General features: G+C 47.3%; 1 protein-coding gene across 1 annotated transcript in view; it reads right to left on the reverse strand.

Annotated features, from left to right (window-relative positions):
- Positions 1 to 25920, reverse strand: part of TBX5 (T-box transcription factor 5) — a 98200-nt gene that overhangs the window by 3273 nt on the left and 69007 nt on the right. The window contains exons 5-7 of the mRNA XM_063913646.1: positions 25607 to 25759; positions 12922 to 13013; positions 11232 to 11461 (exon numbers count right to left, since the gene is read on the reverse strand). Of these exons, the coding sequence (XP_063769716.1) occupies positions 11232 to 11461; positions 12922 to 13013; positions 25607 to 25759 (475 nt within the window). The remainder of the gene's footprint in view (positions 1 to 11231; positions 11462 to 12921; positions 13014 to 25606; positions 25760 to 25920) is intronic.

Below are 25920 nucleotides of genomic sequence, written 5' to 3' on the forward strand. Positions count from 1 at the left end.
TACAAGATATATACTCCAACCTAAAACAAACCACACCTTCTCCATTATGGAGCTTAGGGAGGGAGGAAATGACCTCCCAGGAAGAGGAAATGTTACAGAGGGTGTCATTGAAGACACACAAAGATAAAGGTGGAGTATGTTTATGGGTGTTACAGGAGGGTTGGGGAGGAAAGAGAAAGAAGGATCACAAAGGATATGTATCATGCATAATTTATATTGATGTACTTTTCTTCACAAAGGGACTATTTTCGGGCAGTTCCAAAAAATGTAGAACAGAGTGCCCTCACCACAATCTCGCCAACATACAGATGAAGCCTCAGGATAAACTGAATGAATGACTGAGGACTATTTATCATCAAAGGAATACCTCAGCAGAAGTACCCTAAATGCGTATGCATAAAATTCCGGGTACTGCTGGAGTCACGTCACTGCTGCAACTTCCCACCCAGATCCTTATGGGTCTATTTACTAAGCCTCAGGTGGAAATAAAATGGACAGAGATAAAGTACCAGCCAATCACCTCCTAACTGTAATTTTCAGACCCAGTCTGTGACATGACAGTTAGGAGGTGATTGGCTGGTACTTTATCCCCGGCTACATTATCTCCACCTGAGGTTTAGTAAAGACCCCTTAGTGCGCTACTACACATGTACAGCGTAACCTAACCACACGTCTTCTTACTCTGTCCTCCATGGTGAGATAAAGACTGCTGTATGCTGGGGCTGTGCTATATAATGGATGTACTACAACCCCACTGTGTTACCATCGCCACTGCCATCAATGTATTTATGTAAAGGTATGTGCTACTCTAACTACACACACAACCTGCATTAACCCTGATGCTCCTGCCTGCATCCTGTTATCTGCTAGTTAATAAACCAATTAGCCTGGTTATCTGCTGTGTAGCCTGACCTTAATCGAACACTGCTGACACACTGCTGACACTTATTAACACCATAGGCTCTGCCAGTAGGGTCAGAGGTCTACACCATGTCTTTCTCCTGGGCCAGCTTGTGGGAATACTTTTTAAGAGCAAGAGCCACCAGATATATGGTTGCTTGCCTTTGTGGTATTATTTTTTTCAGACTTTGCTTACATAGGGACTTATTCATGTTTGTACACAATGGGGGTCATTCCGAGTTGATCGCATGTAGCAACTTTTTGCCCTCTTGTATACAAACCGACATCATGGGCTGCAGCCGCAGACAGCATGTGCCGCTAGGCCACGCCCCCTTGTCATAGTCCGCTTCCCTCTGCCCTCCCGGTGACTGACAGATGACATCACCGGGAGGCGGAGCTTAAACGCACATCACTAATACAGTGCAGGAGGGATACAGTATGGGTGGGATACAATGTGGGATGGATACAGTGTGGGACGGATACAGTGCGGGAGGGATACAGTGCGGGTGGGATACAGTGTGGGATGGATACAGTGTGAGACGGATACAGAGCGGGTGGATACAGTACGGGTGGGATACAATGTGGGATGGATACAGTGTGGGACGGATACAGTGTGGGACGGATACAGTGCGGTCGGGATACAGTGCGGGAGGGATACAGTACCGTTGGGATACAATGTGGGATGGATACAGTGCGGGAGGGATACAGTGTGGGACGGATACAGTGTGGGACGGATACAGTGCGGAAGGGATACAGTGCAGGAGGGATACAGTGTAGGATGGATACAGTGCGGGAGGGATACAGTGTGGGAGGGATACAGTGTGGGATGGATACAGTGCGTGAGGGATACAATGTGGGATGGATACAGTGTGGGACGGATACAGTGCGGGAGGGATACAGTGCGGGTGGGATACAGTGTGGGATGGATACAGTACGGGTGGGATACAATGTGGGATGGACACAGTGTGGGACGGATACAGAGCGGGTGGATACAGTACGGGTGGGATACAATGTCAGATGGATACAGTGTGGGACGGATACAGTGCAGGTGGGAGTGCAGGTGGGATACAATGTCGGATGGATACAGTGTGGGACGTATACAGTGCAGGTGGGATACAGTGTGGGACGGATACAGTGTGGGACGGATACAGTGCGGGAGGGATACAGTACAGGTGGGATACAATGTGGGATGGATACAGTGCGGAAGGGATGCAGTGCGGGAGGGATACAGTGCGGGAGGGATACAGTGTGGGACGGATACAGTTCAGGAGGGATACAGTACGGGTGGAATACAATGTGGGATGGATACAGTGTGGGACGGATACAGTGCGGGTGGGATACAGTGTGGGATGGGTACAGTGTGGGATGGATACAGTGCGGGAGGGATACAGTACGGGTGGGATACAATGTGGGATGGATACAGTGTGGGACGGATACAGTGCGGGTGGGATACAGTGTGGGACGGATACAGTGTGGGATGGATACAGTGCGGGAGGGATACAGTGCGGGAGGGATACAGTGTGGGACGGATACAGTGCGGAAGGGATACAGTGAGGGAGGGATACAGTGTGGGACGGATACAGTGCGTGAGGGATATAATGTGGGATGGATAAAGTGTGGGACGGATACAGTGCGGGTGGGATACAGTGTGGGATGGGTACAGTGTGGGACGGATACAGTGCAGGTGGGATACAGTGTGGGACGGATACAGTGTGGGACGGATACAGTGTGGGACGGATACAGTGCGGGAGGGATACAGTGCGGGAGGGATACAGTACGGGTGGGATAAAATGTGGGATGGATACAGTGTGGGGCGGATACAGTGCGGGAGGGATACAGTGCGAGAGGGATACAGTGTGGGACAGATACAGTGCGGAAGGGATACAGTACAGGTGGGATACAATGTGGGATGGATACAGTGTGGGACGGATACAGTGCAGGAGGGATACAGTGTGGGAGGGATACAGTGTGGGACAGATACACTGCAGGAGGGATGCAGTACGGGTGGGATACAATGTGGGACGGATACAGTGCGGGAGGGATACAGTATGGGTCGGATACAATGTGGGATGGATACAGTGTGGGACGGATACAGTGCGGGAGGGATACAGTGTGGGATGGGTACAGTGTGGGACGGATACAGTGCGGAAGGAATACAGTACGGGTGGGATACAATGTGGGATGGATACAGTGTGGGACGGATACAGTGCGGGTGGGATACAGTGCGGATGGGATACAGTGTGGGACGGATACAGTGTGGGATGGATACAGTGCAGGAGGGATACAGTGCGGGAGGGATACAGTACGGGTGGGATACAATGTGGGATGGATACAGTGTGGGATGGATACATTGCGGAAGGGATACAGTGCGGGTGGGATACAGTGTGGCGGGTACAGTGCGGGAGGGATACAGTGCGGGACGGATACAGTGTGGGACGGATACAGTGCGTGAGTGATACAGTACGGGTGGGATAGATAAAGTGTGGGACGGATACAGTGCGGGTGGGATACAGTGTGGGACGGATACAGTGCGGGAGGGAAACAGTACGGGTGGGATACAATGTGGGATGGATACAGTGTGGGACGGATACAGTGCGGGTGGGATGCAGTGTGGGATGGATACAGTGTGGGATGGATACAGTGCGGGAGGGATACAGTACGGGTGGGATACAATGTGGGATGGATGCAGTGTGGGACGGATACAGTGCGGGAGGGATACAGTGCGGGTGGGATACAGTGTGGGATGGATACAGTGCGGTAGGGATACAGTGTGGGAGGGATACAGTGTGGGACGGATACAGTGTGGGATGGATACAGTGCTGGTGGAATACAGTGTGGTTAGGACACAGTGTGGCTGGGATACAGTGTGGGATGGATACAGTGCAGCTCAGATACAGATGCTGTGTGGGACAAAGGGAAGCAATATGTGCTCAGGTCACACCAACGAGCTCTCCCCCGACGCACACATATTCATGTAATACCCTGGAACTGCAAGCACAAATCAACTGTGGCACTACAAGTGCCAGCATGACTTTAATAAAAGTAAAATGTTTGCTGGAGTTGCATAACACTGAGCCAGCAGTCTACAGCTTGCAGCACAGAAGGGGTTAATAGCCCAACTCACAGTTAGACAGATCAGTCTGCAAAAAGCAAATGCAAGACTCACCAAATTGCAACTCAGGGCGGGAAATCCCAGATAAACTGAGAGCGGGAAATCCCAGATTTAGAATGTGTCCCTGGGAATGCAAGGTTATAAAAAGGTTGTCCTGCAGCAGCCTAGGAGGAGAGTCAGTGAGGAGAGTGAGCAGACAGTGAGAGGAGAGTGAGCAGACAGTGAGGTGGATTAGCCAGAAAGATGTAGCCCCAGTGAGGGCTCCCCACATGTTTTGGTGGGGAGTGATGCCAGCCACAGCAAGGCACTTGACAGAGGGAGACATCGCAGTGTGAGAGCAGCAGTATGCAGAATCTAGTGAAAGGGTGATGCCAGGAGAAAAGTGTGCTAATGGTGTGAGTCTCAAGAGGTATCTGGGTGAAGTGGTCGGAAGCCACGCGGCGTGAGTAAGCGCCCCCATGGAAAAGTATCTCGAGAGGTATCTGGGTGAAGTGGTCGGAAAGCCACGCGGCGTGAGTAAGCGCCCCCAAGGAAAAGAATCCTCGCTAAGTAAGAGAGAGAGAGAGACGGCAACCTGATGTGTAGCACTACTGGTCACAGAATGCCCTGGTACGTACTGATGTTCGCCATATATATGCCGCTGCGACTAAGCGATGCGCTGGAGGAGGTGCCCTGATATGGGATCCACTGTAACTTATGCTTTGTGCTGGAGGAGTGTTCACAAGTTATCCCTGCAATATCCCTGTTTGATGTTTAAATAAACTTTATGCTGTTTTTCTGAGATGGCCTGGCGCCCAATTCTTTATGCGCTGCACCGACACCTGTAGTCCACACCCACAATGCACTTGTAATTAAACACCTGATTAGTCAGGGCGCCCTCTGGTATTCGTGCCTGAACCCATGACAAGCCGGGGCAGAGTAAGTGTGATGCACTATACACAGTGACTGCAGATTTTGCACACCTAATACCAGTGGGCTATCACATTTGGCGTCCGCGAACAGGATACGAGCAACCATGGTTACCAACGTGGGGCTCTAAGGGCAATATTTGTGGAGGTGGAACTCATGTCACAGGACATCGGGACTATGCAGTGCACCCGGTCGGAGCAACACCCTTGGGGGCACTGTGTTTGGCCATTTCTGAGTGTCCGAAAGAGCCAAGGATCGCAAGGGGAATGGAGTCCCCTATATATATATATTTTCTAAAAAGTTGAAGAAACTTGTTTATTGGGAGGGGCCCACGAGAGCCACCTGTCTCTTTTGACCCAGGCGGGGGGAGACATGGGCAGGCAAGGGCAGGTTCTCTGTGTTTGGCGCAATTGCCACAAGATGTCTGGAATATTTTACTATCACATGTGACTCTTGACTGTAATTCATTTGAAAACCGCAACAGGATATGTGATTTGTATGTAATGTAATGTTGGACATGCCATGTTTTCCTGCATATGTGATGTTATTTTTTTGTCACATGTACTGTCATTGTGTTTATTATGTGTTATGTTGTTGAAAACTCTGCTGTTGCGTGAGGACACGCAAGATTTCAGCAGGGGTGTATGTAATACCCTGGAACTGCAAGCACAAATCAACTGTGGCACTACAGGTGCCAGCATGACTTTAATAAAAGTAAAATGTTTGCTGGAGTTGCATAACACTGAGCCAGCAGTCTACAGCTTGCAGCACAGAAGGGGTTAATAGCCCAACTCACAGTTAGACAGATCAGTCTGCAAAAAGCAAATGCAAGACTCACCAAATTGCAACTCAGGGCGGGAAATCCCAGATAAACTGAGAGCGGGAAATCCCAGATTTAGAATGTGTCCCTGGGAATGCAAGGTTATAAAAAGGTTGTCCTGCAGCAGCCTAGGAGGAGAGTCAGTGAGGAGAGTGAGCAGACAGTGAGAGGAGAGTGAGCAGACAGTGAGGTGGATTAGCCAGAAAGATGTAGCCCCAGTGAGGGCTCCCCACATGTTTTGGTGGGGAGTGATGCCAGCCACAGCAAGGCACTTGACAGAGGGAGACATCGCAGTGTGAGAGCAGCAGTATGCAGAATCCAGTGAAAGGGTGATGCCAGGAGAAAAGTGTGCTAATGGTGTGAGTCTCAAGAGGTATCTGGGTGAAGTGGTCGGAAGCCAAGCGGCGTGAGTAAGCGCCCCCATGGAAAAGTATCTCGAGAGGTATCTGGGTGAAGTGGTCGGAAAGCCACGCGGCGTGAGTAAGCGCCCCCAAGGAAAAGAATCCTCGCTAAGTAAGAGAGAGAGAGAGACGGCAACCTGATGTGTAGCACTACTGGTCACAGAATGCCCTGGTATGTACTGATGTTCGCCATATATATGCCGCTGCGACTAAGCGATGCGCTGGAGGAGGTGCCCTGATATGGGATCCACTGTAACTGTGCTGGAGGAGTGTTCACAAGTTATCCCTGCAATATCCCTGTTTGATGTTTAAATAAACTTTATGCTGTTTTTCTGAGATGGCCTGGCGCCCAATTCTTTATGCGCTGCACCGACACCTGTAGTCCACACCCACAATGCACTTGTAATTAAACACCTGATTAGTCAGGGCGCCCTCTGGTATCCGTGCCTGAACCCATGACAAGCCGGGGCAGAGTAAGTGTGATGCACTATACACAGTGACTGCAGATTTTGCACACCTAATACCAGTGGGCTATCACATTCACACCTGATTTAAATTGTAGAGCGTTATGCTGTGCGTTAGTGGGCAGAGAGGGGAGGACGTTGGTCTCAGGCAGCGATTGGATAAGATCGCTGCCAGCGGTGAGAGACTGACTGCACAGCACGTCCTGCAGGGCCCACTCATTTTTAAAACAGGGTCAAAAACTGCTTATCTCTGAATCTCTGATATCACATGCTTGTCTTCTTTTCTAATCTCTGAGTATCTTTCTTTACTTTTCTATCATACCTTAATCACCTACCTGTCTATCTCAGGTGCATTACTGTTCCTTAACTGCACTCCTTCCTTACATTCCCCCTTTCACTTTCCCTCCCATGTTACTTCTCTCTCTCTCTCTCTCTTACCTTTTCCTGCCTCTGCTCAGTATAGTAGTGTGTGACATGGATGGCAGCAGTGTCGAGTGCTGGCCCCGCCCTCTGCATGATGTCATGCAGTGGGCGGGGCTTGCAGTATCAGGAAGTGCTGCACAGCCCACTGAGCCCAGAGTTGATTCTATATCGGAGTGGGAGAAAGGACCTTCTGACGTACCTAGGGGAGGAGACACGTCACCAGGGGGAGGAGCTACGGGCGAACAGGGTACCAGACAAGTACCCTCGCGGGCTCGCTTCGCTCGTCACGCTTCGGGCTCGGTGGCTCGCTCAGCTTCGCTCGCCAACTCATTACTAAGGTAATAGTTGGTGGCGTGGATAGTAGAGGAACTATCCCGCTGGCATAGCTCCTCCCCCTTGTGTCGTGGCTCCTCTCCCAGACGGAAAAGGTCCCTTAGCCCACTTGATTCTAGCATCTACCCTGAGCCCAGCCACCGAGCACCAGCACAGGCTGCAGAATCAGGGATACTGGCTGCACGGGGTGCTGTTACCATACGCTGCCTGATCGGGGTTGAGCTCTGATCACGGCAGCCGGACCAGTGGAGGTGTAAGCGCAGCCCTCTGTGGGGACAACGCTATGCAGCCAGTGTTTTTTTTTTACTGTTAACACTGGCTGCACTGCAGGAGATCCTGTGAGCCTATTTTCAATGGGGGGCCTGGAGCTGCAGCTCTATCCGCCCCATTGTTAATCCGTCCCTGGCCATGACAAAGGCTGTAGTGGGTGGGCAGTGAGCATGCAGGTGTGACCAAAGTACAGTAATGGCGCTGTAAGGGCATGTAGTCCCAAATTGCAATTAAAATGGCCATGGGAAAAGCCGCAAATGTAGCCTCCTGGTGGGATCTGAGCTATGGGCACTATATTTAAATGTAAAAGTACGGAGCGCTTGTAATGATAATAGTGTTATACTGTTTAGGTCAAATGCTGAAAAAAAGAAATTGTGGATAGATAAAAGAAATGTTTAAGCTCTTTTAGTGATTTGGTTTAAAAAGTCCCGATAGCATGGAGTCAGTCCACTTTTTTCAACACTATTGTGAGGGCCCAGGTGGGGTAAAAAGGGTAAAAATGTTATTACCCTTTTTAGTGTAATTAAAATAAAATACATCTAACATAAGGTCAAATGCTGAATGAACATGTGCTTGCCGCTTTTTATAAGAAAGTTCCTGTGTTGTAACTTCCGTTTTTAAACAAAGTTTTCCATAAAGTTAATTTGAAATCCCTTATAAATAAGGACTCCAGTACAAGCACCAACTAGCCAAGACGAAGTGCCGCAGTGCATGAAACGCGTTAGACACCAGAAGCCCCTTATCGCGTCACCCGGAAGTGATGTTCTGCAGCGCCATCCGGTTAGGAGAGAGATACGCCGGCGGAGTTTGGAAAGCCGCTACTACAACCAGAGGACCGGAGGTAGGGTAGGGAAAGTTAGATCGCCCGCCTGGGCCCTCACAATAGTGTTGAAAAAAGTGGACTGACTCCATGCTATCGGGACTTTTTAAACCAAATCACTAAAAGAGCTTAAACATTTCTTTTATCTAACCACAATTTCTTTTTTTCAGCATTTGACCTAAACAGTATAACATTATTATCATTACAAGCGCTCCGTACTTTTACATTTAAATATTATTATACCCATATGGAGCTGCTTTAGGAGAGCGCAGCACAGTTTTTTGAATATACTATGGGCACTATAGTCACACACCGATAACGATGACTGCGTTTGCTTGGATGCACAAGCTGAAAACATGCTCATATGTGCAAAATCACTAAGAGGTCTATTTGTTCCCATCCGCATCTGATGATGCGGATGATAGGTGATAAACAAGACCAAACTCGCATTGCGATAATTGAGTACATCGCAGGGATGTATCAATTATCGCATGCATCATTGGGGTATTTAAAAAATAATAATTCCCAGATGAGCCGCCGTCTGATGCTACCGCCGCCACCGGTCCCCCCCCCCCCCCCCCCCCGTTTATACTTACCAATTGCAGGAGCCGGTGTCCGCTGCTTCCAGGAGGCTGCCGGGCACGGATCCTTCTTCTGGGCTGTGACCCCCGGTGCTGTAAAGTGAGCACAGGAGCAGCGGACACTGGTTCATGGACTGGTAAGTTGCAGTGCTGCCCTGTGATCTCGCCAGTCTGAGCTGGCAAAATTATCACAGGGCACACTACAGTGTTTTTTTACTTTTTTTAATTTATTTTTTTAAATACATTTCGGCCACATCAACTTTCAAATCAAAAGTATGGGAAATGCGATGTGGGTTACTAAAATTAAAGGGTTTTGAGCAGTTTTTCATGAAAACTGCTCCATTTGCCCTTTAATACATTCAGGAGATACTAAAAGAATGTGAAAACACCCTTTTTCAAATTATTTTAGTAAAACTAATGTTAATAAATAGGCCCCTAAAACTGTTACAAGAGTGTTGTACAAAGTCACTGTACACTGTTCTGCACACTTACTTTACAATAGTAAAGCATGATATATACTCCGTTGAGGAAAAGGAAACCTGCACAAATATATTTAAGAGTTGTAAAGAAAAATTACCTATTTGGGTCTACTTTGCTTTGCCTTACAGATGCTCCAATCCACTTGGATGCCTATTGGGTACTGGTTATCTACTCTATCCAATCATTAATCATTTTCATCATTTTAATATCTCATAATGAAACCACACCCCCAGTCGTACTTCAGCATCATCCCGGTACATGAAGGAGAGGGAGCTGCAGCTACAGGCTTGCGAATGTCACCAGCTCTGAATAGGTCGCAAAAATGTGACTTTTTTCTCTGATGTATTTTGCTACACCATTGGCGTCCAGCTCTGAATAAGGCCCATTACTTTGTGCTTAGAGTCCTGTAGGTTTCAGTGTTCTCAACTTGTAGGTGATATGTCTAACTACAGAATGGTTGACTTCAAATTGTTTGGAAATGACCTAATAACCCTTTCCAGGCTGATAAGCAGCAACTGTTGCTTCTCTGAGATCCTGGCAGATGTTTTTTCTCGCATTGTGTCAATACAAACCTGGATTCTCCAGCCTGAACTGCCAACGGTTCTGCTAGAGCTGATAGCTCATCCATTTCCAATTTTCCACAATGTTTTACATCATAGACTCTAGAGCCATATTCTTCCTATCAGTGACTTTTTGCGCTAATATTTTTTTGTTTGTGGAATCCTGTTTCTCATGTCCTAGTTAGTCTCTCAAATTTGATGACATTCTGATTGTTAGCTCAAGTTACAAATGGCTCTGAATAAGGGAAGGTTAACCTAAATATGGGACATTTAAAGACCCCAACTCTAGAGTCCCCAAGTCTCACCCTCAGTTCTGTCTATCCCCATCTCTCTCTCTGTTCTGCTTTGCTCTCCCCCCCACCCCCAGGCACTCTGTCCCCACCTTCCCCCCTACCCCTGCCGGCTCCTATATACTTACCTCATTCAGGTGAGGAGTCCTTCTCCTCTGAAACAGCCGAATAGGGTCTGTCCTGTCTCCCTCACAGTGGGAGCCGTTAGGACGTGTGTCCAGGCTTCCACTGCATGCACATTGAGGAGACTGGACAGACCATCTGAAATTACTATATACATGTTTACTGCAATGGCACACCTACTTTAAATGTTGTTGGCATTGGATGAACTGTAAAATAAGGATGTTGTTTGCTAGTGAACAATAAAAACGGTATTCAAATGATATATCACGGCCAATCTCCTTTCTAAAGTGATCCCCGTTATCACACATATCGCGCTCATAGTAATCAAGTTTAGCAGTGCAACGGGTTGGGTGCCCTCGCTACCGGGGGGGTAGTGAGCTGAAATGATTATACCACGCCCGTCAGCAGAAACAGAACGGGTGAGGAAGGGGGTGAAAAGAATCGAATACCGCCCTTAGGTTGCTATGCTATGGCCTTATGCCATCTACTCACAAATGATTTTGAGTTTGCAAATAAAGAACTTGGACACACATTTTGGCTGGTGTGTTTATGTGTATTTTAATTACAGGTAAAGCATGGTCTTCTCTCTGTATTGTAATGGGAATGCTGATCAAATCTATATTAGAAACGCAACATGCTGTTTTATTTTTAAATTACAGCACTTATACAGACCTGAAATCTACACATATATAATAATAATAATAATAATAATAACAACACAATTCTTTTGCAGCTGTCCACGTACCTTTCCTTTTTGTGCAGTGGTATATGGGGCCGGGTTCATGAGGCAGAGAAGGGTATGAGTTGGAAGAAGGCAATAGGTCCTGGGAGGTGCTGCTTACGCCATTCTCACACTGGTACTGGGAACTGAGGTTAGAGGAACTAGTAATGTTGCGGGACTCGGAGGGAAACGGGCTATGGTTTGATGTAACCTTCTGTCGCACAGTGCTTCTCGGGACCACTGGATACTCTTTACTGCAGAAAAAAACATATGGAGTTGTGGCATGATTTCTTGTGCAATATAAGTGAATGCAAAAAAAATAAAAAATAATAATAATATAAATAGCTTTAAAAAATACATGCACTTTTTTTTAACTATTCAGTGTCATAAATGTTACTTATATTAACACACTCTTTGGTCTATCGCCCATTACCATCAACCAACAGAACGGACTAATGGGGTCATTCCGAGTTGTTCGATTTCGGTCGCAGCGCAGCGATCAGGCAAAAAAATCTGCATTTCTGCGCATGCGGCGCAATGCGCACGCGCATCGTACTATTACAACGACCGATGTAGTTTCACACAAGGTCTAGCAAAGCATTTCAGTCGCACTGCTGGCCGCAGAGTGATTGACAGGAAGAGGGCGTTTCTGGGTGTCAACTGACTGCTTTCAGGGAGTGTGTGGAAAAACGCAGGCGTGCCAGATAAAAACGCAGGCGTGCCAGATAAAAATGCAGGCGTGGCTGTGGAAATGCAGGCGTGGCTGGCCGAACGCAGGGCGTGTTCGTGACGTCAAAACAGGAACTGTATAGTCTGAAGTGATCGCAAGCGCTGAGTAGGTCTGGAGCTACTCTGAAACTGCACAAAATAATTTTGTAGCCGCTCTGCGATCCTTTTGTTCGCATTTCTGCTAAGCTAAAATACACTCCCAGAGGGCGGCAGCTTGGCGTTTGCATGGCTGCTAAAAACAGCTAGCGAGCGACCAACTCGTAATGACCCCCTAAATGTAATAGCCTGCAAGCTGGCGGAGGTGCGGGACTGGCCGTATTTTTAAAGCGGCAATCATTTACAAGACACAGCAGCTCACAGGCTATTGCATTTAGCCCTTTATCTGATATCTTTGTATTTACCTACTTGGTAACTTATACTTCATTTATGTCATATTTATAGGGCCTCTGAATGAGTTGAGGAAATCTAATACTAGTCCTAGAACATACTTGCTTACTTTTGAAAAAGCATTTCAGGGAGATGTGAAAGTAACACCTATCAGTGCGGACGTGTACCGCTACATCTGAGAGGCGTGTCATAAACATGACTTACATCCAAATGTAAATGATCCCCAAAGTTAGTAAGTGTACTTGTTGAAGAAATGACACTTATATTTTGCAGAATATGTTTGTGTATTGTGTTTTACAAGAGGTTCCATATACTGTAAGTGGCCACGAGAAACTTTATTTAAAATGAATGTAGCCATAGGGATCATTGTGCCTTATAACCAATGCAGGGATATGCACTGATGTTCCCATTTGAATGTATGTATCTGTTACAAGAATGTACCAGCTGCACAATGGGGTTAAGATGCAATCAGGGAGATTGCTGGACTATTCAGGGAGTCAGGGAGATTGCTTCTATTTCAGGGAGTCTCCTGCAGAATGAAGGAGCGTAGGCAAGTATGGTCCTAGAAGCCTTTAAAAAATGGAGTAGTAGAAAATACCTTTGCATCCTGGACATGCGGTGCAGCTCCATATCATCACTCCCTCGAAATCCTTTGGCAAATGGGTTGTTTTCAATCTTTAGCTGTGTTATCTGATAAGAAGATGTGACTGAAATCAGGATGTGGCAGCATTAAACTCTGTATATTGCTGGTGTATAAAAAAGCACTGAGCTTACTATCTATGCAGACAGTACCAGATAGGTAGGTCAAGGGTAATATAGTAATGGTATGCGGTTAATATACAGTACTGCCTGTTGGGATCCCGGCGGTCGCAATACCAATGCCGTAATCTCAACAGGGGTACTATCCCACCGCTGGAATACTGCAGAGGTAGGTGATTCTCCCTTTGTGGGTGTCCACAACACCCATAGAAGGAGAATAGAACCTATGGTGAGCGAAGCGAGCGACCATGCCTGCAGCGTGGTGAGCGCAGTGAGCCCGCAAGGGGCCTCTATGCGCTCGCCTTGCTGATTGAATTCTGGCGCCCGGGATGCAGATGTTGGTATAGTGACATTCGGCATCCCATACGCTGGAATCCCATAGTGAGCCCTATAGTAACAATATTTTTCCACACTTAGAAAGCATACCTTCCAGTTGGCTCAATTTCTGAGTGACAGTGGCTTTCCTGACTTTAGTGTACTGTTTCACACATTCATCTTAATTTGCTTACACTTACCCACACTTATCGATTTCTATTATCCCCTTCCAGGAGAGTCCTAGAGGGGCCAACCCAATCCCATAAGTGGCATGGTGCCGCATTATCATCATTGTCCCACCCACCCCCCTTTATTTAAAGACATGGTTCAAGGATTTTACAGCAGGTTTACATCATTATTCCCATGCTGCACACCCCACCCCACCCCTGCTGATCAAAACCACTAGTGTGACACATTTCAATGCAAATCATGTCATCCAATCTCCTTATATCCCACTTCAGTCTGAAAGTGTGTGGCACCGGGAGAATAGATAACTCTGTTGGGCAGGGGCACTTTCAGAGAGGAGGAGATCCATGACCAGCCTTCTCCGTTCGGGTCCCCTCCCCTCTGCCGGGAGCGCTGTAGAGTCTGAGCACTAGAGGGCTCAGACTCTACTGCTCATGCGCAGATATCCGGGAAAATGGTGCGGCGGCCATTCTCCCAGTGATTTCTCTACTATGCATGCGTAGAACTCTGGGAAAATGGCCACTGTGCCATTTTCACTGGGTTTTAACAGCGCCAGTGACATCGACGCGGGACTCCGGAGGGGTGAGTATTAAAAAAATGGGTGCAGTGTGTGCGGTGGAACCCCCACTGGACTCAGGGGCCCGTGTGCACCGTACACACTGCACCCATTATAGATACGCCAGTGCTGTTGGTAGAGCCCCCCAAATTCAGGACAGTTATTTGTGAAGTATGCATTTATACTGCAGCATGCAAAAAAGAATGTAATCTAAACACATCCAAAATGAGGAATGCAGATAACAGTGTATTAGAAGAAAAATACAACATTACGGGGCCCATTTATCATTTACTGAGGTTTAGAATCGATAAATAGAATTTTGTATTGCGCTGTTTGGCAACAGGAAATTAATTTCCGCCATGATGTATCAAAAATCACATACAGGGACAGGCGCTCTGATAGGAGCTCTTCCTAGCAATTTGTAAGCTAAAGTGATAGCATGAGGGAGCACATTATTTTATGCTGCGGACCTACTGCACATGCGTGGTCAGTAGACAGTGCATGCACCAGTGCTGTTACCGGGGAGGGATCAGGACAATCCCCTTCACAGTAAATTATGCGATATGTAGCCCATAGACTACAGCCTCCTCTTCCTCCACACTGCCGCTGACCACAGCTTACAGCATCCTCCTCACCACTGCCCATTAGGTAATCTTATCCTGCTGCCTTTCTCTCTCCCCACTGTATGTCCTTGCTGTCCCTCTCTCTGTCCCTGCTGTCACTCTGTCTGTCCCTGCTATCACTCTCTTTATCCCTATGTCCCTGCTGTCATTCTATCTGTCCCTGTTGTCACTCTCTGTCCCTGCTGTCACTCTCCCTGTACCTCTGTCTTTTTCCCTGTCCCTCTGTCACTCTCCCTGTCCCTATGTCCCTCTGTCACTCTCTCTGCCCCTGCTGTCACTCTCCCTGTCCATCTGTCACTCTCCCTATCCCTCTGTCACTCTCTCTGTCCCTATGTCCCTGCTGTCACTCTCTCTGTCACTGCTATCAGGCTCTGTCCCTGTTGTCACTCTCCCTGTCCCTCTTGTCACTTTTCATGTCCCTCTGTTACTCTCTTTGTCCCTATGTCCCTGTTGTCACTCTCTCTGTCCCTATGACCCTTCTGTCACTCTCCCTGTCTCTCCTGTCACTCTCTCTGTCCTTATGTCCCTGCTGTCACTCTCCCTGTCCCTCTGTCACTATGTCCCTGCTGTCACTCTCCATGTCCCTCTGTCACTCTCCCTGTCCCTCTGTAACTCTCTCTGTCCCTATGCCCCTGCTCTCTCCCTGTCCCTCTGTCCCTCTCCCTTTGCATTGCTCCCCCCGACCCAGTACTTTGACTGGCATGACTCAAATATTTTCTTTGGGGGGTGAGCCGTCCCCTTGCCCCTCCTATTTTGGTGCATATGATGCAGGGTAAATACTGGCTGCTTTTGTAGTTAACACACAAATGCTGGACAGCTTTATTTTAACATTGCAATTTCGATTTCAGTTTGGGCACACCCAGGGACGTTTCTAGGCCCAGGCGAGCCTGGAATACTGTTGAAAATGTCCCACCCAAAATGGCCACCACCTCAGAAGAGACACTTTTGAGGTGGGCTAGAGGATCTGGTGGCCATTTTGGGTGGGACACTTACTAGACGGAGCTGGGGGGGAGGAGGCAGGCGGGAACAGCAAAGCAGTGCTGGGACCACTGCGGTGGTGGAGACAGTGGAGTCTGCAGCAGCAGCAGCAGCAGCAGAATGAAATAATCCCTGACAATGAGCAGGTAGTATGGCAATATTAAGGGGCATTACTATGTGAGGCATGCTGCATGATATTGTGACTGCAATACTTGGTGCAAGGGCCAGTGGCGTCAGAAGGCGGGTGCGGGGGGTGCGGCCCGCACCCAGGTATCACCCACGGAAGGGGTGACACCAAGTGCTGGCTCTTCTGCAGTGACAGGAGCCGAGTGCTGCAGTGTGATAATCCTCTGCAGCACTAGGCTCCTGTCACAGAAAAGGAGCCAGCACTGCACGCTGCCTAGTCTCCGGGGGCAGCCAGCATTTCAGAGGAAGCTGGATACACGCACCCCCCGGGGTGAAGAAGAGGAGACACGCACGCCCACGCCCCTTTTAATTAGACCACGCCCCCTTTCAGTCCGCCCGCGGCTCCGGCGGGGTGAGTGTGGGAAGAGGGAGTGGGGGTGGGGGGTGTAGTGATGCCGAGTGCGCACCGGGTGTACCCACACCTAGTGACGCCTCTGGCAAGGGCATTATTGTGTGGAGCATAACAAGAGGCATTACTGTGTGGGGCATAATATGGTGCTAGAGGCATAAATTGGTGCAAGGGCCAATACTGTGTGGGGCTTAATATGGTGCAAGGGGCATTACTGTGTGTGGCATAATATGGTGCTAGGGGTATTACTGTCTGGTAATGTGATATACCCTGCACCGAAACCAAATAATTTGTTTAAATATTGTGAAACCAGCTATCCAATAATTTTCCCTTAATGATTTGGGATTATTCGGCTGGAGGTGCTCCAACAATCATGTTTAAACCTTATAAACAAACAGAGACCGGCAGCGGCCGGAGAAAGACAGGGATTGCCTTTTTTGGAGCACTCTTTTAAATAATTTAAATTCAAATTGATATGATTAGTATTTTAAAACGTAACTTTTAATATTACTCTTTAAAATAACGGGGGTAAAAATTAATTCACAACCATCATAAATATTGTCTGGTATCCCCCCAAATTTTTTTTATAAATCCATATATGGCTGTCTTAACAATTCGACAACAGTGTATTCTCCTGCACCAGACAAACAGTAAGTACCAAATATAACAAAAACCAGCTACACTTATACCCCTTTTCCACTTACGAGCACGGGTCGCAGCCGGGAGCCTGACACGGGAGCTGCCCCCTGCTGCGACCCGTGCTCGGCCCCTTTCCCATCAGCAGTCACAACCCGGCATATGCCGGGTTGGTGACGCTTCTAGTGACGCGGCAGGGGCGGCGCAGGGAGATCACATGATCTCCCAGCGCCGCCCTTCCATACAGTGTAAATGGGAGCCGTGTCGCATCGACACGGCTCCCGTTTACACTACAACCCTACCCGGATCAGTCCCGTGTCCTACCCAGGTAAATAGCCGGGTAGGATTCACGGGTCACTTGATCCGGGTTTACCCTTTTCCACTTGCAAAAAACACGGGTAAATGCGCGCCCCCGTGCATTTACCCGTGTTTTTTGAGCTAGTGGAAAAGGGGTATTATAATCTAATGGGCAATTCATGTACCTTTTTATTTGGCTGGAGGTGCTCCCGGAATTATGAGACAAACTCATCGACATATTACTAGGTGAGGATTCACCCCGAAGAGAATTCCTTTTTGGAGCACACTTTTAATAATGATTATGATCCATACAATAAGATATGATGTATTATTTAAAACTTAACTTTTAATCTTTACCCAGTTAATATAAAGAAGGGGGAGCAAAACGAAAGCCAAAAAATAATAAACAAACCAAGGAAGAATTTATTTAAACAGTGTACTGAAAAAATCTACTTAATTAATAGATAATAAATAAATACCCCTTCATAACTTTTAAAAGATTCTTTACATTATTTTTGGGGAAAGTATATTATAGTATGTCTTCCCCTGATAGTGTGCAAATAGCACGCAATTGAATTAAATGTCTACCATGTAGCTTCTATATAGGGTTGTGAGATGTGATATAATCTCTGAACCGGATTATTTATATCATAAATTAGTAGATATCATTGGGGGCCAGAAACAACCCTTGAACATATTCCAAAAAATCATATCAAACAAATTATTTGCAATAAATATGTAGATTGTCACCTATACTCTCACCATCTCAACTTGTACAATGCAACAATAATAATGCCACATGATTTGTTTATCATTGAAAATAATTCAGAAGATTATAAAGATACAGAAAAGATTTGTACAGCATATATTGTAGTTTCCCCCATCTGCTGCCCCTCCTCATCCGTTGGAGCGGAGGACTGGTGAGAGTAGGATCACTACTATGCTGATGGAATTAAAGCGACAGTGTCCCCTCGTACCCCCGTAATCGGTGTTAGATATGCTCTGTTGCCAAGGCCTTGCAAAGCATAAATGCGCCGCGGGGGTCAAGCGAACACCTGTGAAGGAAGTGAAATATTGTCCAACAGTAAAAATGTCTCCAAAAATTTCCTATTAATCTCTCTTATATTACTTATGAATTACTGTAATATTTGTTGTATTTAAAATTACCTCGGTTAATCTCATTTATAATGTAGAATAATTTACAATCATTTGCCTCCTCTTGTTCCACCATAAGCTTGGAACAGTACAATTTAGTTCAATAAGTGCAATTATTCATAAAGTGCTCATTCAGTTTACTATACTCAGCACCATGTAGCTTGTTTTCTAGATATAGAATATAGTACAGCATAAAGTACAATCGCTCCCATCTGCTTCCCCTCCTCATCCACTGGAGCAAGGAGGAGTGAGAGTAGGGTCGTTGTTATGCTGATGGAGTTTAAGACTGCAGTGTTCACCCGTGTCCCCGTAATCGGTGTTAGGTGAGCCCTGTTACCTCTGGCATTGCAGAGCTCAAATGCGCCGCGGGGCCGGGAGAGCACCTGTTAAGGAAGGTATAGAAGGAAAAGCAAAGTGTCTTAGCCTGGAGAAAGAAAACCCTCTTCAAGGCTCTCTCTCTTTCTCTTCTGTCTGCCACAATGTGTAAAAAGGGGGACTGGCTGCCGTAATGTGTAAAAAGGTGGATGCTGTCTGCCGTAATGTGTAAAAAGGGGGACGCTGGCTGCCGTAATGTGTAAAAAGGGGGGCGCTGTCTGCTGTAATGTGTAATAAGGAGGACGCTGTCTGCCGTAATGTGTAATAAGACGACACTGTCTGCCGTAATGTATAAAAAGGGGGACGCTGTCTGCTGTAATGTGTAAAAAGGGGGACTGTCTGCCGTAATGTGGAAAAAGGGGGACGCAGCCTGATGTAATGTGTAAAAAGGGGGAATGTCTGCCGTAATGTGTATAAAGGGGACGCTGTGTGCCGTAATGTATAAATAGGGGAATCTGTCTGCCGTAATGTGTAAAAAGGGTCTCTACCTGGTGTAGTGGCACTACTGTGCAGCGTAATTTGAATAATGGAGACTACTGTGCACCGTAGTATGAACTGGTATTATTTTGTGGCCATGCCCCTTCCCCATGAAGCCACGCCCCTATATATTTTTCACTTGTATAGGGGGGACACCAATGCCGTTTCTTGCACACAGCGCTAAAATGCCTAGTTACGGCACTGCTTTATAAGAGACACCTTCCTGCAGCAATTATTAATGTGATGCCCTATATTTGTGACCTAGTAACATTTCTTAACCATGGTACTGTACTAGTTAATATGCCGCATAGCAGTGCCTTAGTTTATTTTATGAACCATCATAGTTCCCTAGTTTACATGATATCACATTGTAGGACTGCCAGTACACATTGGGGGTCATTCCGAGTTGTTCGCTCGTTGACAATTTTCGCAACGGAGCGATTAAGGCAAAAATGCGCATGCACATGGTACGCAGTGCGCATGCGCTAAGTATTTTAGCACAAAACTTAGTAGATTTACTCACGTCCGAATGAAGAATTTTCATCGTTGAAGTGATCGGAGTGTGATTGACAGGAAGTGGGTGTTTCTGGGCGGAAACTGACCGTTTTCTGGGAGTGTGCGGAAAAACGCAGGAGTGTCAGGATAAAACGCAGGGGTGTCTGGAGAAATGGGGGAGTGGCTGGCCGAACGCAGGGCGTCTTTGTGACGTCAAACCAGGAACGAAACGGCCTGAGCTGATCGCAGTGTAGGAGTAAGTCTCGAGCTACTCAGAAACTGCTAAGAATTTTCTATTCGCAATTCTGCTAATCTTTCGTTCGCAATTCTGCTAAGCTAAGATTCACTCCCAGAGGGCGGCGGCCTAGCGTGTGCAATGCTGCTAAAATCTGCTAGCGAGCGAACAACTCGGAATGACCCCCATTATGCCACACAATATCCCCAATTCACATTGTGACATACAGTGTCCACAGTTCAAATTATGCCACATTACATTGCCCCCGTTCATACTATGCCACAGTTATAGTACCTTCATTTTAAATTGTGCCTCATTAAAGTGCCCCAGTTCTGATTATGTAACATTATAGTGCCATCCACATTACAATGAGCAGATCAGATTATGACACATTGCAGTTCCCTCCAGAGCTGGATTAAAGCTTTGGAGGGCCTGGAGCACTTAAGACTGAGGGGTCCCTAAAGAGAAATATTTGGGATGCGGGGATCGGGTTCTTGTGCTCGCCACCATTTCATGTCACACAGGGTGAGTATGCCCATCTCAGCTGCTGGGCTTCCCCCTGTCTTGTGCACACAGCAGGTGACTATGGTGGTCATTCCGAGTTGATCGCAGCCAGCAACTTTTGGCTGCTGCAGCGATCAACTAGTACACGCCTATGGGGGAGTGTATTTTAGTTTAGCAGGGCTGCGATCGCTTGTGCAGCCCTGCTAAGCTAAAAAAAATGTAAAGCAAAAGAAGACTAGGCCTGGACATACTTACCCTGTGTGATGGATCCAGTGATGATGGGCCCGGCTTTGACGTCAGACATCCGCCGTCTGTTCTCCTGGACACGCCTGCGTTTTACTCGCCACTCCCTGAAAATGGCTCCAAACGATCCGGATCCGCCCTGGAACGCCTTCTTCCTGTCAATCTTTGCGGTCGGCTCTGCGACCGCTTCCATCGGTAGCCGCGACGTAATCCGGCGAACCCTGTCGCTGGGCAACATCGTACACACGCACTGCGGCCGCCGGGTGCGTACGGGTCGGAATGAACCCCTATGTTTCCTCCCAAACTTTCGTTCCCATAGGATAGTGCAGCCCAGGAAGGCTACAGTACCTGAAAAGGACTGTCCCAACATAATCGGGATACTTTGAAAGTTTGCATACATATATAATTATAAAGTATGTGGTGATAGAGTAGGGCTTGCAGTGAGATGGGGTCCCTTGATGTTGGGCTGCAAGCTTAAATGCATTGTACAATCCATGAACTAGAACCCCATTATTTATTTATGTACTGATGTCTTGAGGTGAGTGAGCGCACTATGGTGAGTGCTGGGCTCTCAGGGACGTGCAGTGAAGTAAACGGCTGAGGAGGTATTGGCTAGTACCAGAGCCAGATTTACCCACAATATTTGAGCAAAAGGGTTAATTGTTGGCATTATACAAATGACAAAGATGCAGCAGTATATATTGCTGGAAATTTGGTGAGTTTTGAGCACAGATGTGCAGAAAAAGTTGGCAGGTGAGGCAATACAAAAAATAAAACCAGCGTTCCAACTCAAAAGTGCAGCAGCTGATGCCGAGATGGTACCCACCACCTCCAAGATTCAACAATACAGTAACACAGTTTTGCAAATACGCGCACCCTCTGTGATATTGGGAAAAAATAGTGTCCAAAACGTCACTTTTGTTACATCCAATGGAACAACTTCTGAAGTCCCACTTCACCACAGTATATAACAAGGAAATTGTTTCGAATCCATGTCCTCTCCTGATGATGAAATCTCTCTCTCTCTCAATATGGTTGTATTCTCTGTGTCAGCTGTATCTTTGTTGCAGTCAATGCAGTGTACAATCCCAGCTGCTGGGCCATGCTTTTCACTCCTTTAACCACATGGTAGGGACTAAACTCAATGTCTTCCTGCTTTTGGCAGGTACACAAATGGCAAACTGTGTGCAGAGGTTTCTCCCTTCACTTGTGGCCTGTCCTCATTGCTTTTTAACTTGCTTGAAGTCACTCCTCACCAGCCTGCATCCTGTCCAGCTGGAGTTTTAGGGGTTTATTTACTAAGCCTTGGATGGAGATAAAGTGAATGGAGATAAGGGGCCAGCCAATCAGCTCCCTACTGCCGTGTCACAGGCTGGGTTTGAAAAATTACAGTTAGAAGCCGATTGGCTGGTACTTTATCTCTGTGCACTTTATCTCCACACAAGGCTTAGTAAAAAAAGACGCCTTAATACCATGTTTGTTTGCACTGACTAGGCTACATCCAACAATGACTCAGGGGTGATATACTGTCTAGAAACGTAATGAAAGAAAGGAGCTGTACTTTAAGAATCTGTTGAAAACTTCAATGTGCCTATGGGGTATATTCAATTAGGGTCGAAAGCTGGCGAAAAGACGGCAGTTTTCGACTTTTTAAGGTCGAATCGTGATTTGACCTATTCAATCCCAGCTAATTTTATTCGACAAGTCGGGGAATTCGACTTGTCGAATAGTACGTGAATCGGCGGTATAGCTGCCGATTCACGTACTTTTGAGGCAAACGGGGCCAAATTCGACAGGATTTGGCCCCGTTTCTGACCATCTCAGTCCGACATAAAAAAGATGACGGACTGAGATGAGGGACTTTAGTGGAGGAGAGGGGGGAGAGTTGCGGGGAGACGTGGGGAGAGCCGTGGGCAGCCAGACGGAGGGAGAGCAGTGCTGGAGAATGTCGCAGCTGCCGCTCACAGCAGCGTCCACCTGGCTCCAGCAAGCGAGACATCGTTTGCTGGAGCCGGGTGGACGTTGCCGTGAACGGCGGCTGTGATGCGGGGACGGGGAGCGGAGGGACGTGGAGACATGAGACGGGAGCGGGGCGGCGAGCTGCAGAGCACTACCTCTGATGGGTGCCCCCGGCCGCCGCTGACAGGTCCCCCGGCCGCCGCTGACAGCGTCCCCCGCCATCTGACAGGTAGCCCCGGCCGCTGCAGTTACCTCTCCTTGGCCGCCGCTGACGGGGAGAGGCAGAGAGACGGGGGGAGGGGAGAGACGGGGGAGAGCCGCGGGCAGACGGGGGAAAGCAGCTGCTGTAGCGCTGCTACACGGCTCTAAGCTCCTGCATCTCAATTCGACTTTTTTTAAAGTCAAATTGATAATACATTGAATAGCCCAGGTCGGATCCATTCCGACAAATGAATGTCCCAGTCCTCCCCTCCTCTCTCCCATACTGCTGGCCTGGCTGGCATTGATGGTACAATGGGGGTCATTCCGATTTGTTCGCTCGTTGCCGATTTTCGCTATGCTGCGATTTGTTGCTAATTGCACATGCGCAAGGCACGCAGGGCGCATGCGCTAAGTTATTTTACACAAAACTTAGTTGATTTGCTGGTGTTCGTGCGGCGCTTTTCAGTCACACTGCTGATCGGCGAATGATTGACAGGAAAGGGGCGTTTCTGGGTGGTAACTGAGCGTTTTCCGGGAGTGTGCTAAAAAACGCAGGTGTGTCAGGGAAAAACGCAGGAGTGTCTGGAGAAACGGGGGAGTGGCTGGCCGAACGCAGGGCGTGTTTGTGACGTCAAACAAGGAACTAAACAGACTGAGCTGATCGCAATCTGTGAGTAGGTCTGGAGCTACTCAGAAACTGCAAAGAATTATTTATTAGCAGTTCTGCTAATCTTTCGTTCACAATTCTGCTATGCTAAGATACACTCCCAGAGGGCAGCGGCCTAGTGTGTGCAATGCTGCTAAAAGCAGCTAGCGAGCGAACAACTCAGAATGAGGGCCCATATACCCCCTTTTCAGACTCCACCTCTGGCCAGTGGTGGATTTAGTCACAGCCACGCCCACTTATTGATGCTGTGCTAATCTTCAGGAGAGAAGACTGCAGAATCCCTTCCCACTTCTTTCCCTCCCCCCCTGCAACAGTGTCTTTGATGGACAGCCGCTGTCAGTGTAATACACCAAGTGTACACACACCAGTGACATGTGGCCATGTACAGATGTGGCGCGTTATCTTGCAACGATGCAGCGTGCAGTCCAGAATAGGGAAGTGGCCACATTCAAAAGTGGAGTCTGAGCCTCGGATCCGAGGTCTCTCAATTTGCCACTGTCCGCTTTCTGGGAGCAAGGGAGGAGCAGCTGGGAAGATGCATGGTGGCAGTGTTCCATGACCTCTGCTGGGTTGACACACTCCTGTGTGCACTGTGCTTCCACACCAGCCTCCCCAATATACAGTCCTCCAGGGGCACACTTCCACTGCCACAGTGACCCCTATTGGTACCCACCACAGCAGCAACACCCCTCATCCCAAATCCGCAGACGCAGCGGGCCTTGGTCGTCCTGGTACAGTGGTAAGATCAGTGCAGTGGTCATCATCTACTTCGTGATCAGTACCATCAGGTGAGAGCAGCACTGGTACCCCAGCCAATGATTGCACATATAGGGGCTGACCTCTAATAACTTGAACAGCCTGAGTACCATCTAAGCATCACTACCTGCAGACTGTCCATCTCTATGTACCCTCCATACAGGCGAAAGTATTCCAGCATCTAAATAGACATCAGAGAGGAGTTTTTGACAGGTGCCTGGTGTATGATCTGACAGTAGTAAGGTGCAGGGACTGCAGGATAAGCAAGGAGTCGGGACTGGAGAGAGGAGGAGTCGTGACTACACAGTAAACCCCTACCAAGAAAAGTCTAGTTCCGCCACTGCCTCCGGCTGCCTCTTCTGTTCTCCTTCTCAGCTAGCCGTATGTACTGCCATGCAGTCTTAACTGGTCTACACTGCAGTGATGATTAAATGCGCGTAGGGCTCCGTGAGAGAGGTGGGCCGGAGGTAACTTGTCCCCTTTGCCCCCCTTAATCCGACTCTAGTGCCCTCTAGTTCACATTGTGCCACATTGCAGTTGCCTCCAGTTCAAATTATGCCACACTACAGTGCCCACTTACAATTATATCATTCAATACACACTACCCTCAATGAAAATGTAATGTCACACAATTAAGGCTATGCAATGAATGGATCAGACCAAGTTGCTTAGCAGGCAATTCTGGGAAATTGGTTTGCAACTTTATAAACTGGTTCCAGACCCCCCTAAGCCTCTGGGCCCCATAGCAATGTCACCTCTTACACCCACTATAGTTACGCCCATGATTTGATCCACTCCCTGGATTCAGATTAAATTCTTTCCAAGGATTTGAGGGTGTTTTTATTTTATTTCTTTTTCTTTTCTCTCTTTTTTTTTTAATAAAGATTTCTCCACATGGGCATAAATGTTCATTTTATATATACTGTATATACAGATTTTATAGACGAAAGAAGTGTTGGCTGGCTCTGTTCCTTTCCAGAAACCTGTAAAATGTGTGTATGAGCCTTGGCAACTAGGGTAAGGGCATTTTATTGAGCTTGTTTTATTAACTCCTTCACTGCTTTTTACCTAGACTAATGTCACTGCTTTTTACCTAGACTAATGTATGCTCAATTTTCAGTAATAATTTTTTTAATTCTTGGATGCTAAATTTGCTGATGTATAGCGGCCATCATTTTAATTACCGATAGACAGGAACAACAGCGAACAAGCAATGGATTGTGTACAATTGTATTTACTTTTGCGCACTTTCCTTTTGCGCTAAAGCAACAGTTTATTAATAAAAATGTGGTGAGAGAACAGTTTTATTGGTGAGACATTTTGCTCCTTACCTTGTGGTTCTGGTAGGAGGTGACTGCTATAAAGGCAGTCTCTGAGAAGACATGGGTGCAGAAAGCAGTATTCTTGGACCCAAATCCATTATTTTCATCTGCTTTAACTATATGAAGGCGCGGCTGATATTTGTGCATGGAATTCAGTATGATCTGCAGTAAAGAAAAAAAAGAACATTAAGAAAAAAATATAATAATAATAATATATATATATATATATATATATATATATATATATATATGAAATGTAAATACAAGTAATACGTTTTATGCAATGTAATGTCAGAAAGTCATGTTTACAGTTTTCCTAAAAT

The sequence above is a fragment of the Pseudophryne corroboree genome, chromosome 1, assembly GCF_028390025.1.
Source record: "Pseudophryne corroboree isolate aPseCor3 chromosome 1, aPseCor3.hap2, whole genome shotgun sequence".
Lineage (NCBI taxonomy): Eukaryota > Metazoa > Chordata > Amphibia > Anura > Myobatrachidae > Pseudophryne > Pseudophryne corroboree.